General features: G+C 40.8%; 1 protein-coding gene across 1 annotated transcript in view; it reads right to left on the bottom strand.

Annotated features, from left to right (window-relative positions):
• Positions 1-1,681: 1,681 nt before the first annotated feature.
• The window catches only part of LOC117056234 (transient receptor potential cation channel subfamily M member 7-like), a 39,384-nt gene continuing 21,940 nt past the window's right edge, over positions 1,682-19,125 (bottom strand). The window contains 13 exon segments of the mRNA XM_033166392.1: positions 1,682-2,013; positions 10,107-10,213; positions 10,715-10,766; positions 11,946-12,151; positions 12,480-12,562; positions 13,605-13,888; positions 14,407-14,472; positions 14,553-14,603; positions 14,994-15,019; positions 15,517-15,554; positions 16,465-16,535; positions 17,684-17,780; positions 17,963-18,022. Coding sequence (XP_033022283.1) covers positions 1,883-2,013; positions 10,107-10,213; positions 10,715-10,766; positions 11,946-12,151; positions 12,480-12,562; positions 13,605-13,888; positions 14,407-14,472; positions 14,553-14,603; positions 14,994-15,019; positions 15,517-15,554; positions 16,465-16,535; positions 17,684-17,780; positions 17,963-18,022 — 1,272 coding nt within the window. The 3' untranslated portion in view covers positions 1,682-1,882.

Below are 19,125 nucleotides of genomic sequence, written 5' to 3'. Positions count from 1 at the left end.
CATTCTTGCAGTCCAAATTATTCTCAAATCAACAGATTAATTCTTACCTGTTCCTTCCCTCCCTCTGACCCCAGATCAATCAAATCAAATAAAGGTAGAAGCTCACCAGTCTAAACAAGAATAAATTTATTTGGGATTGTTTAAAGATTTATTGATATACAAAATGTATACAGTTTTTTTATCTTTAATACGCTATACCTTTCCTCCCCCAGCAACATAAACCACCATTTAAACAGCTATTGTGTTCGTGCCTTAATGTCTGTATCTATAAGATACACTACAGAATTTTTAAAAAGAATAATTACTGGGCGTTATGATGCCGTTCAATTAAAATTTACAATTAGTACCTATGTAACAAACAAACAAAAGTTGCAGCATGAAAATTCAGTTGGACAACAGGTTCTTCTTGTTGAACATTCAACAAATTTGGGACAGGAAAATGACATTTTATTGGCATAAAGTTTGCATTGCAATCTCCCACACATTACATAATGTAATTTCATCCTATTTCCTTTTCTTTTAAATAAGTACCATATATAATATTACATTAAAAGGTGTCTTCACACAATATTAAATACAACTAAGGGGCTGCTCCTTACACCACTGCGGTGGTGTGGAGCCCACGGCAGGCCTGGTCCTTACAGCACCGCAAAAGCTGAGGTTGGAAAGCACTGGTCCCCCAGGGGAAAGTCCACTCTGCAGCTCACTTCTATGCCTGCGTTGCTCCCGCTGGAAACCGCAGCAGCGCTGGCAAGACGAGCAGCCCCAACAAGGACTCCTGCCCCATGGCCCAGGGCTTCCAAAGTTACCCAAATGGCGTGAGAAGGTACCAGACTGCAGCAGCTCCAACACTGCTGTGATAACATCGGAAGAGGCCCCCAAGGGTTCACGCATACATTCAGCTTTCTTTTACTGGTTTTAGGAGATCTTTGGAAGGCAACACTTCTGAAGCAGCCATTATATGTAACAAGTAAATAGCAACTTCCCTAACACACCTGCTCATTTTACAAGGCAGCTTCTTACCCAAGAACAGCTGTTTTGTTCTGTTATACAAATGTGATCAGAATTGTCTTGCGACTTTACTAGTATTTGACAGTGATTAGATAAAACTGAAATGTATCATAAAAAAAACAACCACACAGGAGGAGGAGGCATTTCACTATGCGCAATCCATCCCGAGAGAACTGGCTCCACACTTGAGGATGAATCCTGATGCAGGAGACAAGCCATCACTTCTTGTTTGGAACCAGGCGTTCCCGCTCCCTGCAGCTCAGCTTACTGGCATTAACTAAATATGGACAGATCCTTAGGAGCAGCCTTGTTCCATGGAGCCACATAAAACGTACATGGCACTGAGCAGAGAGAGCATTATTATTTGAGACACCCTGAGAAGTGTCAAAAGAATCCTTCGGTATCAGAGGGAAGGTGGGGGGGGGGGAGTCCTTCCCATTTCTCTAGCCAGATGACAGAAACCAGCTGCCACAAAGCCCCCAAACCATCTGCCTTAAAAACCATCAGCACAAAAACAAAAACATCATTTGGTCAAGGGCATATTGCACTACAGGATGAAGGGGAGGAAAGGCCCCCTCTCATGGACCAAGGTAAAATGTTAAGTTATCCTTCTGCTAAAACGCCTCTTTAAAAAGCTATTTCATAAATACTTAATTTCATTCAACCTTTTAAAAAAAAACAGCAGCTGCCAGCTACTCCTCCAGAGGTGATTCCCACATTATGCTAGGCCACTCAACGGTGGCCAGTTAACTGTACCAGCGCCATCAAAACAGTTTGGTCCTTTTTCATGCTGCCTTTGTTTTGATGAAGGGCAAACGAACCCCGCGACTTCCGAAAGGGTTTGGTTAGAGCCAGAGAGCTGTGCGTATCTTTACAGCATGAGGTGACTGGAACTGGCAGAGTCCGATTCTTTGGTGCAGCTCCCAGGCCGAATGGTCAGTTCTGGAGAATCATCTTGAGGCAGTAGGATTTTATCGGGTGTGTAGTCATTTCTCTTCAAGTCTATGGGGAAACAACAACCATCCGAAATCCCACAGATACAGTTGGGTTGAAGAGGGAGAGAGGGAGAGGGAGAGAGAATATACAAATTAGCAGCCCAACTTCCGATTCAAATTGGAGCTCCTCTCTAAAAAGAGGAATTAATGTCCTGCCAGAAGACACTATACAGGCAAGGTAGGCCTTCAGGTTCTTCCCAGTGCAAAACTCTGAGCATTGAAGACTGGCCCACAGTTGCCCAGTGGGCATTATTGGGTGGTGGAGGCAAGGTATCTGATATCAAAGGATGTGTAGGCAGGGTGTCTCACAGACAGACTTGCCCTTAAGATGCTGGCCATCTTGTGCCTGGCTCGGCCACAGTCAGCTTTCCCAACAGACAGAATCATAGAACTGCAGAGTTGGAAGGGACCCTGAGGATCATCTAGTCCATCCCTCTGCAATGCAGGAATTTGCAGCTGTCCCATACAGGGATCAAACCTGCAACTTTGGCATTATCAACACCATCTCTAACCAGCTGTACAGAAGGTCAAGTGTCTACAGCAGCTTTCCCAATCTGGTGTTCTGCAAATGTTTTGGACTCCAGCTCTCATCAGTCCTGACCAACACAGATATGCTGGTTGGGACTGATGAGAAATGCAGCCCAATGTAACAGGAGGGCACCAGGTTGGGGAAATGTTGCTCTAGCAGAGTGTATAGGCTTCAGCATTGTTGAAAGAAAAAGGGGAGAAGAACGGTCCCTTTGTAAACACACTTCCAAGGCAATCCCTCTTAATAAATATGTATAATAAAAATAATGTAGTGGGAGAAAAGAAGCCCTTGGTGGTGTGTGGTTTGTTCCTCTCTTTCTTCAAAAGACCCATATTAGTCACTTTGCCAAGTAGCAAAACTTTTTCAAAAAAAATAAATATTTGAATTGTAAATTGCTCTGCTCTGGTTCAGTCTACACTATGGCCTGTGGGTGTGGCACAATTTGCATATGATATCAATCTATCAAGTGACTTTAGGCCTAGGTTGGTGATTTCAGGGTAATTTGTGCCTGACTACCTATCACAATTTTTTAGGCCACAACAGATCCATGGAAAGGAAATTGGGTTCTTGGAGTTGATCATTCACAGAATTAATAAAAGCCACTGAGATGCACAGAGAGGCTTCTACTTGACAGGGCAGAAGGGGTGTCCCCCCCAAAAAAGGGTCAATAAAGCCATCTTTTCTCTTTCTTGCAACAATGTATTTAGGGCATATGTTATAGGTATTGAGTCCAGGCCCACTGAAAAGGTGAAAGAATTAGTTTTAGGGGCAGATTTTCTTTTGGGAGAGAAAAATAAGTGTTTCCGCATGAGGATTCAAGAGCAATCCAGTGAGGTTCGGACTTCCGGGACGGCGTGCTTAGTGCCGGGTGGGGATCCGCGCTCCTGCTATCTCGAGGTGGACCAGTGTTGCATAGAGGCGAAAACGGGCGACGAAGCGTGAGTCAACCGACCCCAGGGGGGGATCCTGGGGGCAGAAGCCCACGGCGGCACGATTTGGGGTCTCCTGCCCAAAAAACAAACTTTGTAAGGGCGCGAAAGATTCAACCGGGAGACCGCCGTGCAAACGGGCATAAACCCCTCTGCAACACACACGCCCCAAACCTCGGCAAAGCGGCGCCGAACTTTCCCCCATTAAAATACAGACTGCAAAGAACAAACTCCCCCGTATATAGAAGAACTAAATACATAAATAAACAATAGCGTAGCCCCGGAACAAAGGGGCGATATCGGAGGGAGAGGACGTGGTGAATTTGCAAGGCGGAAACGGACAGTAACAGCAAGGGGGGCTGTGATACAACGTGAAATACCTGTCATAAAACAACTAAGACTGTAGCGAAAGTATCGTAAACTATCCCCCTGCGGATTGAACGATATTGGGAGGGTACAAACGGAAACCAACAAAGCACGCAAGATAAAGTGAAAGAGAGGAAACCGCTAAAGGGGGAGCGGGAAGGTGAAGAGCGTGCAAACATACAAATTCAAGCTTTTTTACCCTGAGAAAGAGCGAGTGAGACAATTAACAACCTTTCTAATTACCGGAATATCTCGAGAAAGCTGAGTCAGCGGAAGGGCCGCCATCGTAGGAGGAAGGGAGACGAACGAGAAAGCGGAAGGAGGAGACAAAGAGGTGCTGGAAAGCAGACCGTAAGGGAAGGAAGGAGGGAGGCAAGAGAAAGAGAGAGAAGCGCGACCTCAAGCGGCCATAAACAAAACTGCAGCTGGAAACAAAACAACTATCTGAACTTACACCACCCAGTGGTCGCCCCAAGAACTACGGGGGAAATCAACACTTAAGAAAATAAGGAGTGGATATGGACAGCTGCTAAGCAATATCCCCAAAGGGAACTCCCTATAAAAAGAAGGAAACGGGTGTTGTAGCAAGCTAATATCATAAAGTTAAAGTAAAAAGGAACTGAAAAATTATAAGCTGCAGCAATATACCAATGGGAACTAAAAAAACAACAGTATCCAGTAGCTACGCAGCAGCTTTAGGTCATCAACGGAGGAATTCGATTATAGAAAACGACACTAGTATGGAGATGAAAGAGCTAATGACAGTTATGGAGAGAATGGAGAAAAATATAGGCGACAAATTAACAATGCTGGATGGGAATATCAAAACGCTGGATGGAAAGATGGAGCTAATGGGAAGTAAGATTGAGAAAAACTCAAGCCTAATCCTGGAATTATCAGGCCAAGTGAACCAAATGACAGCTAAACAGACGGAACTAGATGCAACGGTGCAAGAGGTTAAAGAGAAGCTGCAAAAACAAGAAGAGAACATTAAAAAGACACAGTCAGAACAAAAGGAAATTAAAAGATACCAAGAAAAAGATAGATTGGAACTAGATGAATTAAAGAGGATACATGAAGAAACTTTGGACGTTTTAGCTGTTCTTGAGATGAGGCAGAAGGAGATGATTCTCCGCCTGAGGGGCATTAAAGAAAATCGAGATGAAGATATTTCAGGAATAATCATAAAAGCAATAGCGGAGTGGTTGAAAGTGGCAGAAGAAGAGCTGATATTGGACATAGAAAAAATCTTCAGAATAAAAGTGAATAAAACCAAAATCAGGAAAGGTCCAGGGGACTGCCTCATCTTCCTAAATTCAAGACTGTTGAGAGACAAGCTCTTGCTAAAAGGAAGAGCAGAACCTCTTCAAATGTATGGTAATACGATAGAAATAATGAAAGAAATTCCGACCCGTCTGCTCAAAAAGAGGGAGAATTATAAGTTTATAACATCAGCATTGAGGAAAAATGGAATTCTGTTCAGATGGGAGTTCCCAGAGGGACTCTCGTTTACTTTTAAGGAAAGAAGAAGACTCTTTAAATCTGTAGACGACACCGAAATTTTCTGGAGAAAATATTGGGAGGAACTGGGTGGAGAGAAACGACCAGAAAAGAGCATCCCAAACGACTGAAACGACGAGGAAAGCGGTGGTCGGAACAACGGAGGACTAAGCTCAACTCGACCTCCCTTGGTTTCTTCCGACTGACTAAATCGCAATTGGACCAGGGAAAGCGTTATTTTTAAACTGACGTCGCCCTTCTGCAATTTGGGCGCCGTGGATTCTCTTTTTTTCTGTCTTGTTCTGTTTTGTTTTGTTTTTTGTGCCCTCTCCCCCCTTTTCCCTTTCCTTTAATTTTCATTTTTTTTTCTCCCTCTTTTTCTTTTTTCTTTAGAGTTCTTTTATTAATTACATAAAAGGAGAATAAAGATAGAGTTATAGTCATGTCGTTGAAATGTGTCTCATGGAACGTAAACGGTCTAAACAGTAAGCTAAAGAGGAATAGGGTGGAATGTATATTGAAAAAGCGAAAATGGGACATCATTTGCTTACAAGAAACCCATATTTCCCAAATTCATACAAGGGTCTTAAAGAATGTAAGGTTGGGAAAGGAATTTATAGCAGCGGGGGTAGAGAAAAAAAGAGGCGTAGTGATGTATATTAATCCAGGGTTACAACCTCAGTTATTATTTAAAGATGAGGAAGGAAGAATATTAATTGTAGAGATACAATCGGAAGCTGGGAAAATTGTGTTGGTCGGTTTCTACGCTCCCAATAATAGGAAAGAGGAATTTTACAGGAACCTGGAGGAAAAACTCTGGGATTTTGCAGGGGAGGATATAATATTTATGGGAGATCAGAACGGTGTAATATCTAATGACCTGGACAGAACGGACAGGGAGAAAATAACCAACTCTGGTAAACTTCCACTATCTTTTTTAATTTGGTCACTAATTTAAATTTATATGATACCTGGAGAACCAAAAACCCATGTGCCAGAGATATCACCTTCTACTCGGAAGCACATAAATCTGGAGGGAGGATTGACGCTATCTGGGTCTCAAAAAAATTAATGTTGAATGTGGGAAAAACTGAAATTTTAAATAAATCCATCTCCGATCATAATCCAGTCTCGATAGAGATGAAATTTAGGAAACATACAAGTGGGAGATGGAGGATGAATGAAGAACTTTGGCGGGAGGAGGCAAGAGTGAATAAAGCAAAAGAGACATTAAAGGAATTTTTTGCAATAAATGAAAATCAAATAACGGATAATATGGTGATTTGGGACACCAGTAAAGCTTACATGAGGGGATTTGGGATTCAACAGATGAAAGAAATCAGGAAAGAGAAGAATAACAACTTTATAGAAATGAATAAGCAAATAAGAGACAAGGAATTGGAATTGGTTAAAAATCCGAAGAGTGAAGAATTAAGATCGAGCATTAGGAATTTGCAATCCCACCTCTCAGATTTGATAAATAAAGAGGTAGAAAGGAAGATTCTCTGGACTAAACAAAGATATTTCGAACAGGCTAATAAACCAGGGAGAATGTTATCATGGCTAGCGAAAGAAAGACAAGTAAATAGGGTGATAAATAAAATAATGGATGGAGAGGTGGAGTTAACAGACCCGGAACAAATTAAGACAAAATTCTGGAGGTATTATAAAAATTTATATCAGGACAAAGGGGAGGAAGAAAGGGAAATGCAAAACTATCTACAGGGGAAAGAATTGCCAGAAATTAAGGATGAGGAATATAACATGTTAAATGCAGAAATCGGGATAGAAGAGATAGAGGAGGTAATAAATAAAATGGAAACAGGAAAATCTCCCGGCCCGGACGGAATTCCAGTAATATATTACAAAAGATTTAAAGAGATAATAATACCAAAGTTAAAGGTTATATTGGATGAGATCTTGCAAAAAAAGAAGATCCCTAATTCCTGGCAAGAAGCCTTGATAACTTTAATTCCTAAGCAAGGCGTTGATTTAAAATTAACAAAAAACTTTAGACCGATATCGTTGCTAAATATAGACTACAAAATCTTTACAGGGGTATTGGCAAACAGATTAAAAAGATTATTAAAAAGGGTGATAGATAAAGATCAAGTAGGCTTCCTCCCCGAGAGACAAATTAAAGATAATACCAGAACAATAATCAATCTATGGGAATATGTAGAGTTAAACCCTAGCAAAAAAATTGCAATGCTGTTGGTGGACGCCGAGAAAGCTTTTGACAGCATTTCCTGGAATTTTATGGTGAAAAATCTGGAAAGGTGGAAAATTGGAGAAAAATTTTTGAACGGGATAAAGAGTATTTACAACAAACAAACAGCCAGATTAATCATAAACAATGAGTTATCGGAAGGCTTCGAAATTGAGAGAGGTGTCAGGCAAGGTTGCCCCCTTTCCCCATTGTTATTTATTATAACTCTGGAAATTCTCCTCAACACATTAAGAGATGACACGAAAATTGAAGGGATAAAAGTGGGTAATTATAATTATAAGGTGAAAGCTTACGCAGATGATGTAATCATTACAGTGGAATCCCCGATAGAAAGTCTGCAAGAAGCATTAGAGAAAATTAATGAATTCGGGAAGAACTCAGGCTTCAAGCTAAATAAAGAAAAGTCTAAATTATTAACAAAAAATATGGGGGAATGGGAGAAAAAAAGACTAGAAGAAGTAACGGGATTAAAAATTGAAACTAAAGCTAAATACTTAGGTCTGTGGATATCTAACAAAAATACAAATCTATTTAAGGACAACTATATCAGACTCTGGAAAGATGTTAAAGAAACACTTAAAAAATGGCAGAAACTACAGCTATCTTTATTAGGACGGGTTTCAATGATAAAAATGATGGTACTTCCCAAAATCCTATTCCTCTTTCAAATAGCACCGGTAATCGTGGGGACGAGGTACTTAAAGAATTGCCAAAAAGATCTGGCGGACTTTATTTGGCAGGGGAAAAAAGCGAGAATAAAACAAGAAATTATGTTAAGCGAGAAAGAAGTAGGCGGCTTCGGGGTTCCGGATTTATTAACTTATTATGATGCAGCAGGGTGGATCTGGATCAAAGATTGGATTACATTAGAAAATAAAGAAACATTAGAATTGGAAGGCTGGGACAAGCTCTACGGCTGGCACGGGTACCTTTTTTATGAGAAATTAAAAATGCATAGAAGATTCAATAATCATTTGGTAAGGAAAGCGCTGATTGAAATTTGGGAAAGAATTAAAACAAAAATAGTGAAAAAAACACCCTGGTGTATCTCACCGGTGGAGGCCACCTCAACTTTTAAGAACACGACTAAAAGGAGATGGCCTATCTATAAGGAATTAGTGGAAGAGCAGAAAGAAAATCCAAAATTAAGAAATTATGCAGACTTGAGACCTACTGGCATAAGCTGGCTAGAGTATCTTCAATTGAGAGCCATATTTCAACAGGATTTAAAAAATAGAGGGTTCGAAAATAAAGAAACAAGAATAGATGAAATAATTGTTTGCAAACAAAAAATATTATCCAAAGTATATAGATTAATAAAAAGTGAACAGCAGACCTCAGATACAAAAAATAGCAACATGATAAAGTGGGAAAAAGATTTTGGGCATGAAATTGAATATGATAAATGGAAGCAATTCTGGACGAAAAATATTAAATTTACAGCCTCTTACCAAATAAAAGAAAATCTCATGAAGGTACACCATAGATGGTATCTAACACCAGAAAGAACAGCCAAGATAAGTAACTCCAAGAACAATAAGTGCTGGAGATGTAGAGACCAGATTGGGACGTTGTTCCACATCTGGTGGACTTGCCCCAAAATTAAAGAATTTTGGACGATGATCCACGAGGAGGTGCAAAAGCTGATCAAAATATCGTATACTAAAAAACCAGAGCTATACTTATTGGGAATAATTACCAATGAAATACCAAGAGATAGAATAAATATTTTTCTATACGTGACAACCGCCGCAAGAACGCTCGTGGCTAAATATTGGAAAGGAGATCAGCTACCATCAAAAGACGAATGGGTCAGTAAAATTGTAGAATACCTGGAGCTAGCGAAGCTGACGAACTACATTAGAGGTGCTTCTAAAGAAATAATTAAAAATCAATGGAAATATATAAACGAATATTTGGGGAAACAAGATAAGAATAGAAGATATTGGTTGTGTCTAGAATAATGAAAGGAATTAAAGTTAGTAAAGTTTGTGAAGCGATGATTGGAAGATTTATAAAATTTGTGAAGTATGTACAAATGACAGATAGAACAAGGTAATTTATTTAAAATATGAAGCGTTGTTAAAGCAGTGGAAGTTCTTTTTGTGTGTGAAGCTTAACCATGTATGTCAGTTGGAGTTTCTCTACTCCCCCTCTGACTTCTTTCTTTTCTTTTTCTCCTTTCTTTTTTCTTTCTTGTTTCTTTTTCATTTTTTTTTTTTCATTTTTCTCCTTTTTTTTCTCTCTTCTTTGGACAGTGAATGTAGACATATGTTTTGGACTGTGTTTTCTTTTTTTGTATATATTCATTCACATATGTGAGATTTGTAAGAATATTTTTAAAGAACAATAAAATTTATTTAAAAAAAAAAAAAGAGCAATCCAGTGAGGTTCAACTGATCACTGAAGCTCATCATGGTTCCAGCAATCCATCCATTTTATGTGTAGAGAATGCCTTACCCCCGGATCAATGTAAAATTCAATTTATCATAGGTAGAAGTTACAAGAGAGAAGTTCTCTTTCATAAATTGGGGGCTGCTATTTACCTGGAAGCTTAAGTTTCCTGCAGCATGAGTTGCAGTGGTGCTTAGCTCTGAAATTTTTGATGGCATCTTCTCCCAGATTTGCAGGACCAAATACCATATCGCTTGACCTTTAAAAGAAAGCACACGTTAAAAAATACCTACAGCCAAACATTTTTTGTTTTTGGTTTTTTTTGTGGTCTTCACCCCCTGGCTAGATACGGGGGAGGTTTTGGGTTGTATCCATTGTTGGTCCTACTCAAAGTAGATCCACTGACACTGGTGAACATTGGTAAACCTTAGGTTCAATCATTTCAATGGTTCTATTCTGAATAGGACTAGCACTGAATACGATCCTTTGCTTCTTTTTGTGTTGGTGATGGGAAAGAAATTATGCAGGTAAGATAGGAATGCTCTCCCAAAGTGTCACACTGGCAATTCCCAGCAGAAAGTTTGCTGCTGATAGTGTCCTTAAAAATCACATCAGTAAGCCAACTTAGTGTTTCATCATAAATCTGTCCTTGGGTTAACTGGTACACCTAAAGCAGAAGGGCAGCCCTCCATACATGCCACATGTGGCCCCCTCCTTCCTGCACCAATGCCACGGGAAAAAAGAATTTTGCACTGCTTACCTTTTTTCTTCAGCTTTTATCACAGAAGGATCTGTCAAATTTTCTCCAACACCTTCACAAGAAACAAAGGAAGTTATCCTGTTAGCAAAGTAGCACAAGAGTAATTTTAACATAAAAAGAGAAATTAAAGCAGGCGGACAATTTGAACATGTCAAATACAGGTGCCCCCCTACTTACGCGGGGGTTACATTTTGCACAAACACCCCCCCCCCCCGTGCATAAGTAAAAATTGTGCAAGTGGGGAGCACCCTCTAAAAAGCAATTTTTTCCTGCTGTCCAGCTCTCTCTCCAGACAACTCTCTCTTCAACTAGAGTTGAAGTTCTGGGGATGGCTGGAGGATGTGCAGAAAAGTAGCAGCAGCAGCAGCTGTGCAACTGCATGCATCAGCTGTTAGATGGGGAGGCGGAGCAGCCTAAACAAAGCATCACTGAACCTCTAGTCTCTTTGGGGCTTCCTCCTCCCTCACTGAAGTCCTCTTCAGGCTCCAGGAATGGTCTCCTCACGAGCCACAAGGACTTGCCACCTCTCTCCCAACATTTCCTGGTTTGAATCTATTTATTTATTTCCAAACACTGCATGTATACACAGTCACATGCAAATTGATTGTGTGTTAAGTGGGGGGAATGCCTGTATCTGAAAGACTGCATCCATCCCTACAGACCCTCTTGCGTGATAAGAACAGCAGAGGAGGCCCTCTCGGCAGCAGTGGCGTGTGCGTGTGTGTGATCCAGGAGATGGCATTCTCTGCGGCGGCCCCTAAGCTGTGGAACTCTCTCCCTACAGAGGTATGTCTGGTACCTTCACTGTACAGTTTTTTGTGAATGCTGAGGAAATACCCTACTTCTGTGATTGTAATTTGTTTTAATCTGCTTTTAATGTTGTAACCTATCCTGGGGCCTTAGGGTGAAAAGTAGGTGAGTGAGTGAGTGAGTGAGTAAGAAAATGAATAATGATGATGATGATGATGATGATGATGATGATGATAATAATGTTGTTTGCAGAATGTGTCCCCACCCCCACCCCCCGAAGAACAAGGTATTCTAAATGCCGGAGAGAAAATGGTAAGTGGAGTTGGTTACAGGAGATTGAAGAGAGACTTGCAACTATTAGCGTCTTTTATTGTGGCAACAATGAAATTTGATGGTGATCCATATTGTGCAAGTCACAAGCTTCCGGTGCAATTACTACAGCATATACCTCTGTGTCACATCCACACACACATCCATTTACCTTGCAGGTCAAGGACCAACAGCTCTCCTCGAGTATATTCGTATGTCCAGTGGCTGAAGGCTAACATGACCTCCTCTAGCATGTTGGTTGGAATTATTTCATCTCCATTGTTGTTGTTGTACTTTCTGAATTCTCCTGTCATGCACTCCTCAACTGCAAACCACTGCCCAGCTGAGTGACAATATAAGAGGAACGCTTCCAAGAACCTTGTAAGAAAACACGTAGGAATGAGAGCACTGTGCGAACAACTGATTCATTAGCCTTGCACTCTGGTGTGGAAATTCCTTTATGTTCCATTATTTCAGGGTTTTTTAAAAAAAAAATGGCTAGAGAAGCAGTTAAGAAGAGTCTGCTGGATCAGGCCAATGGCATGCCTACTTCAGCATCCTATTCTCACAGTGGCCAACCAGATTCCTCTGGGAAGTCCACAAGCAAGGCCCAAGTACAACACTTGTGATTCTCAGCAACTGCCTGGGAAAAGCTAAAGTTGTTTATGTTCACAAACATTACATTTGAAGATGTAATAATGCCTACCTTGGAGAATAGGGAATAGATTTTGGCTTCATCTGATTGAATGCAAACGTGAGTTTCTGAGCAGCCCTCTGTTGCTGAATTTCCTATTGATTTTAAAAAAACACGCAAAAAAACTTTACTCAAGATAAACCTCACACAAGGAACTGTATTACAATTCTTTTATTCTAATTATATTTTTGTGTTGTTATATTCATACAAAGTAGTGAAGACATTAGGCAGAAAATTCCTACCTTTGTGGTCCATTATTGTTTTATACAGTATGATGAAAAGTACACGGTGCTTTTCAAAGAATGAGAGCACATGTCCTTTACAATTTAGAAATCAACACAAAGGAGAAAGAGGGAGGCAAACGGAAGCAGGGAAAACAGTGAAGCAAATGTAATTTTTGCAGTTACTCATGGTTAGGCTTAGTGACATTGGGGTATGGAGACTGGGGTAGTGTCAAAGACGTAGCAGGAAAATGTGAATTTGGAGGAGGGTTTTGAAAGAAGTAAGAGAGGTGGCATCATGGAAGTATTCTGGGATGCAGCCCCATGTATAAGGGGCAGAGTGGGATAAAGCACAAAGCTGTTGGAGCGAACAGAAAATCTTTGGACTGCAACCTTTGGACAGTGAAGGCCATATGCAGGGATGCGTTGGAATACAAAAGCAAGAGATGAGGTGACAAGGCTATGGAAGAGGGTAAGGATTTATGGAAGGGTGCCACATGGTTAGAGTGATAAAAAGATGGATGGTTTTGGCAGCAGAGTACTGGGAAGAAGTGAGGTGATGAAGGTGTGAGTGGAAAACTAGAGAGCAGAATGTTGTAGCAGTCAAAGTGACAGATGACCAAGGTTGTGCACCAGAAGTTTTGCTGATGTGACAAATGTTATTGTTCTAAATTTTTAAAGGGAGAAGCAACATAACTGGCAATGAACTGAATATGCAGAGTAAGAGAGATGGAGTGAGGACTAAAAAAGAAAGCCAATGACCAAAATTTGTGCAAGAGGGTAGATGGCAGTGTTGCCAACGGAGGACAGTGAAGGAGAGAAGGGATGTATCTTGTTTGCCCCAACAGTATCCAACTGCTAAGCGTGTTTAAGCATCTGGTGGATATGTACTATATGAGCAAGAACAGCAACTTACTCTTAAACAGAGATGTAACACTGTGTCTTCTTTGTAAATGCTTGACCAAGTATTGACAACTTCCGGAAGAAAAGATTTGATGATATAAAGGTGGCCTGATTTCAGAATATCATACTCGGCCCAGGTGCAGGCCACCTTGAGGGCTCGTCGCAAGCCTCCTCCCATCTCCTCCTTGCTTAGGAATTCTATTTTGGCACAGAGACCCAACTGAGACCAGGAAGACATGCTGTTGTTCAAGATGTTGGGAGAGCTTTCTTCAAGACGATACACAGTAACTGGTTCGCCTGCAACGTCACAGCACAAAGAAGTTAAATGTAGTTAAGCCTGGGGTAATGTTGACTTAATGTCTATTTATACTGGTGAACACCTTTTTTGGATGATGGAGAGAAGATATAGCCACACTTTTGCATAATTAATTATCTAACCAATTATTAAGCTTTTGATACAATAGAATCCTCTGTGTTGACTTGGAGATCTTTCTGCATTTACTGTTGTTGTTGTTGTTGTTGTTGTTGTTGTTGTTGTTGTTGTTGTTGTTCAGTCGTGTCCGACTCTTCGTGACCCCATGGCACAGAATTTACTACTACTGCTAAAAACTAGCAACAAAGGCTTGGGACTCTAGCTTTTTAAGAGTCAACTTCAGTATACGTTTCCCCAATCTATTCCCAGTATTTTGATAGTGAACTATTGCCTATTTTCCTGTGCTGTGAAAAACAAATCTATCACTATTAAGCTTGTTGATTAAGGAATAATATTATCAGAATCTGAAAATCATTCCAGAGGCTACAATAAGTTTTCCTACCTCTTGGAGGCACAGGAGTGAACGGTATGCTTTGCGATAACCTCATCAAATTATTTCTTTCAACAGCTGTAGAGACAAGAGAAATTCATTGAAGAAGATGACGCTTCTACTTTTTATTATTTTGCGACCTAGTTTTGGACACTGACCTGAATAGTAGTAGGTGGTATCCATGATGGGTTTAAAAGGAGAGGCAATTCCTTTGAAAAAGAAGGGAGGCAGTGTTATATTTTTACATAAAACTCATGATTTAATGCATCCCATTTATTTATTTTAAAAAGGGTTATGTCAAAGAACAAAAAGCACTCTAGGCTCACAGGCAAGACCTTGATCATGTATGGTGATTCTTCCCACCAAGGAGTATTTTAGATGAGGAAAATGATGGTGTGATGCTCAAAGACTGGAGAAGAGCACAAGCACCAAGGGGGTTTCCCTAAATGAGTCGTGTAATCATTACAACCATAAATAAGGGCTGTAGGCACTAAAATGCATAACAAACCTCCATCAACATAATCTTTTGCAACCATGCATTAAATAGTCTCCCACAACATGTTAAATTTATGGCAACACCGAAGTTATCAGCAGCTTACCATTCAGTGCATCTTCCTCGGAAGACCTGCAAGAAACAGAAATTGCACTCAACCTGAATTATATATGCACTTCTTGGGGGGTTTTTTACTACTCAATTTCATTGCTCTGGTCACTTTGCTCCGCTTTTAATACCCTAAGCCCAATCACCCATCTGACCAAATACTGCAACCTCTATATCTTCCAAAACAAAGGAACAGCAAACAGAGCAGGGGAGGGGAGAGAAAACAACTCTGATGACTTAAAACTCCTGTGAAGGGGATGGGTGCTGCAGCAGTGCTCTTTAATGAAGCTACAAGCCAGGTGTTTCAAACTGGCCACATCAGGTTAAATTATTCCCCTTCAAGAACAACCACAACAAGTGCCCAGGTCATCAGGGTTGCTTAGGAATAGATTAGATGACTCCTCCCTTGGTCTAACTGCCCAGCAGCAATCAGACAGGCTTAAAAGTGAATGTGCAGTGTGTTGGCACACAGGGAGAAAACTGCAGCTCACTTTGAGTATTGCCATTTAGACTTTACTTACATTTGATTGCTATACAATGGTCGACCTTGTAACCATTCCTGCAAGAAAAAAAATAGAGAGAGATGCACCTATTTTGTACATAACTTAATTGATGGTTTTAGAAGCAATGTATCATACTTCTGTAAGAGCACTACAAGGCTCCCTCAAAAAATTTAATTGTGAAGATGTTTTCAGCCCCAATTTGCTTCTGAAGCATTGCTAAGTCTGCTGGTCAAAAGAAATTGTACAATCTGTTCAGCAAAAGTGCCTGCATGAAGAGACTAGGATTGCAAGTATGTAGCAAATGCAGCCATAGCCTGACAGATACCTGCCTTACCTTGAGCTCGCTTACCTGAACAGGCTCTATTAGCTGTGCAGGCAGAAATGGCATGAACATTCCACCAGCACTCAAACAGGTGATGTGAAGGTGTAAACAAATGCCATATGGACATAGTCCATTATTTTCTCCTTGAAGACCTATTACAATTCGCTCTTGCCATGACCTACAACCCCTACTCTTAAGCATGAGAGCTAGAGAGGACAAATTTGCCCAGCACATTTCAAGAGAAGAAAAAACTGCCAATTTGGAGACTACAGGCGACTCTCAACTTACATGGAGATTATAGGGTGTAAAGTCAAAAATTGTGTATAGTCAAAACACACTGGGTTCAATGGCCGGTGGGGTTTCCAAAGACTCCTTTTCCTAAATGCCTGTCCCCTTCTATTTCTTTTCTTTTTTATTTAGCTGCCAAATATGTAAAGCTGAATGTGCATGAGTTAAATGCACATAAGTTGTGAGTTACCTGTACTACCATAGCAGGTCACACTAAATTGTGATGAGCAGTGAACTGTGTTGCCTTGTCAAGCTTTCTATCAATTGCTACTATGATTCAATTTTTGTATTTCCTGGGTTCTTTCCATAGATAGCCAGAGGAAACATTGTATGGATTGTTATTATGTTTTACTCACTGTGAGTAAGGCAGCCTTGGAATCTGCCTGATGAGGCTCTTCAACTGATGGTCTTCTGCTCTTATTGTGCACTGAAAAATGATTTTGCAATTAGAACGGCCACCTTTTGACATGTCAGAAAATACTACCAATTCTTCAACATATGTGTCTTTAAGATACACTTGCTTTCATACACATACATACATGGGCTTGGATACAAAGAATCACAAGACTATGCTTCAGACGCACATATTGGGCACACGGCAAAACTCATTTGAAACTTAAAGGAACTTCAAAGGTTTGTTTGGGGCATAGAACCGTAAGTTTGTGTGTCACACAATTTTTTTTAAAAAATCTGCTGGGGACATTAAAACCTTTAACATGCTTAAAGAAGCTGTCTGGCTATCAGTCAAAAGCTACTGTTAGAAGGAAGACAAGTTTTTTAAATAGCAAAGATGGGTGCCACTCTCACCTCTCAGTATTGCCAGTTCATTGCTCCCCAATCAATCAAAGTTTAATTGACTGATGATGGAGCAACTATGCATTTATGTAATTCCACAATTATTTTTAGGGATGGCTTGTTTACAGAATGCAATCGCCGAGGCTGCAATCTGAAACAGGCGCTGACTGCTGGGTAATAAGGCCTCAACCACTCACACCCCTGTTCTTTTCCCCACCAAAACTCACTCCCACCAAGCTGCACTCACAGGAAAAGACACGAACAGCGGCAGCCTTTAGCCAGCAGGGATAAAGTCATTAAGAGGACAATTTTCAGTAGGGAAAGAAATGAGAAAGAAAGAACCAAGAAGCCCCCCTCTCTCCAATGCCAGCTTCCTCAGTCAAATTTTAGTCACAATGGCTGCATTTTGTAAAATAAAGCAGTTTTTAAAATACAGAAAATGGCACAAAGGAAAAAATGCTGTATACAGTCGTACCTTGTGTTGCGAACGCTGCGTGTTGCGTTCGTCATGGGATATGAACACGCCAAACCCGGAAGTACCGGAACGGGTTACTTTCGGGTTCGGCAGTTCGTGCATGCACAGGGGTGCAAAATGACATCACGCGCATGCGCAGAAGTGCCGAATTGCACAGCAAACATGCGCAGATACTGCGCTTCAGGATACGGACCCTTCAGGTTGCGAACGGGGCTTTGGAACGGATCCTGTTCATAACCAGAGGTACCACTGTATTAATATTAGTTCAGAAAATTCAGAGATCAGAAACTAATGTGTTTACTTACTTTGCTCTGATAGTAATGCTAATGAGCTTCTATGGTAGTCGGTAAAACCACCACATGAACTGACAGGCCTCAGGTTGCCTTCTGCATTACTACCACCCTGTGTATTCAACAAATAACAATGTTATAATTCACAACTCTTGTGTCACCACTTGAAAGTTGCTATACAGTACTTTAGAAGTGACTATGTAGACACACACTTGCTTTTTGAAGGAACATTCAAATGTTACTGGCTATTTAATTTAACAATGAAGAGAAGGAATACAAATGGCAAAGTTATACCTGTTGCTTTGTTGTCTCGATGCCTTCCAAAATTGCTTTTTTGAAATCTTCCTGTTGCTCCTGTAGAAGGTAACAATAAATGACTTTTTAAACTTAGGTTAGTAGTGAAGTGGCATTAATAGTCTTAAACATTTCATAAACTCTAGGCCAGAAACAAGAAATTGGGTTTTGGGGAGACCGTTTTCCTACAAGTGTTATTCCAGGGCTCTTACTTCAAAGCTGGCACCTGCAGGTTTTAGTCCTGGTCTAAAATTTCATATTTGTGTTCTGATGTGCATGCATGCTCACACGAGTCAAAATTTCCTTCACAATGCCATGTTTGTTTGTTTGATTGAGTTTACTTATATGCCACTTTCCCACAATGATCTGTGCCCAAAGCAGCTTACAACAAACATTCAAGCTCTTTGTGCTATAAGACTGCACAAAAGAATGCTTCAGAGAACAGGGGAGGACATTAGGAGTTCTGGTACACACTGTGATTGCACCATGCTGTCTGGGCCAGATCTATCATGAAGTTAAAACTGAGTACAGTACTGATTCGCTCCAAAATGCTGTGCTTCCTAGCAACTTGAAGCATAGGAAGCTGCCTTTTCCCAGATCTAACCCATCCCTGATTACTGAGGGGTATCCATTTAACCCAGCCCTAACTACTCAGGCAGACTGGTGGTGACAGGATCAGACCCTGAGGCCTTCTCTGTACAGGACATATACACTACCTCTGAGATATAATTCCCCCACTACCAAAGTCTTTGAACCTGGGACTACTCAGCTAGCAGCTCAAACTTATAATGGCAAAGTAGAACAGGCGCCTGCTGCTTAGTTAACACCTCTGAAAACCATCCTGTAACATGAGTGAATGCACATGTATTTGACATCTGAGTTTAAGTGAACTCCCCGTATCAGTTTAGGAATAGGACCTCAGGACACGGCCCAGATCATTCTCCCCTGCTCCCAAGCCACGCAGCTCACTTAGCCCTGCTCTGTGCCTCCCTCTGGTTATTTCACTTGGCTGGAATGTGCCCTTGGGGTATGATAAGTACCTCTTGCTTGCCTGGATGCTGTGTGTCTAGCCAGACACACTTTTGCCACACCCACCACTGACATGTGGTCCTGATAAGGTTGTCTGTGAGGAAATGTGGCTCTTGGCTGAAAAAAAGGGTTTC

Source organism: Lacerta agilis, chromosome 13 (assembly GCF_009819535.1).
Source record: "Lacerta agilis isolate rLacAgi1 chromosome 13, rLacAgi1.pri, whole genome shotgun sequence".
In the NCBI taxonomy this organism is placed as follows: domain Eukaryota; kingdom Metazoa; phylum Chordata; class Lepidosauria; order Squamata; family Lacertidae; genus Lacerta; species Lacerta agilis.
Note: the sequence above shows the minus strand (reverse complement) of the source record. Positions and strands in the feature narration are given on the sequence as shown.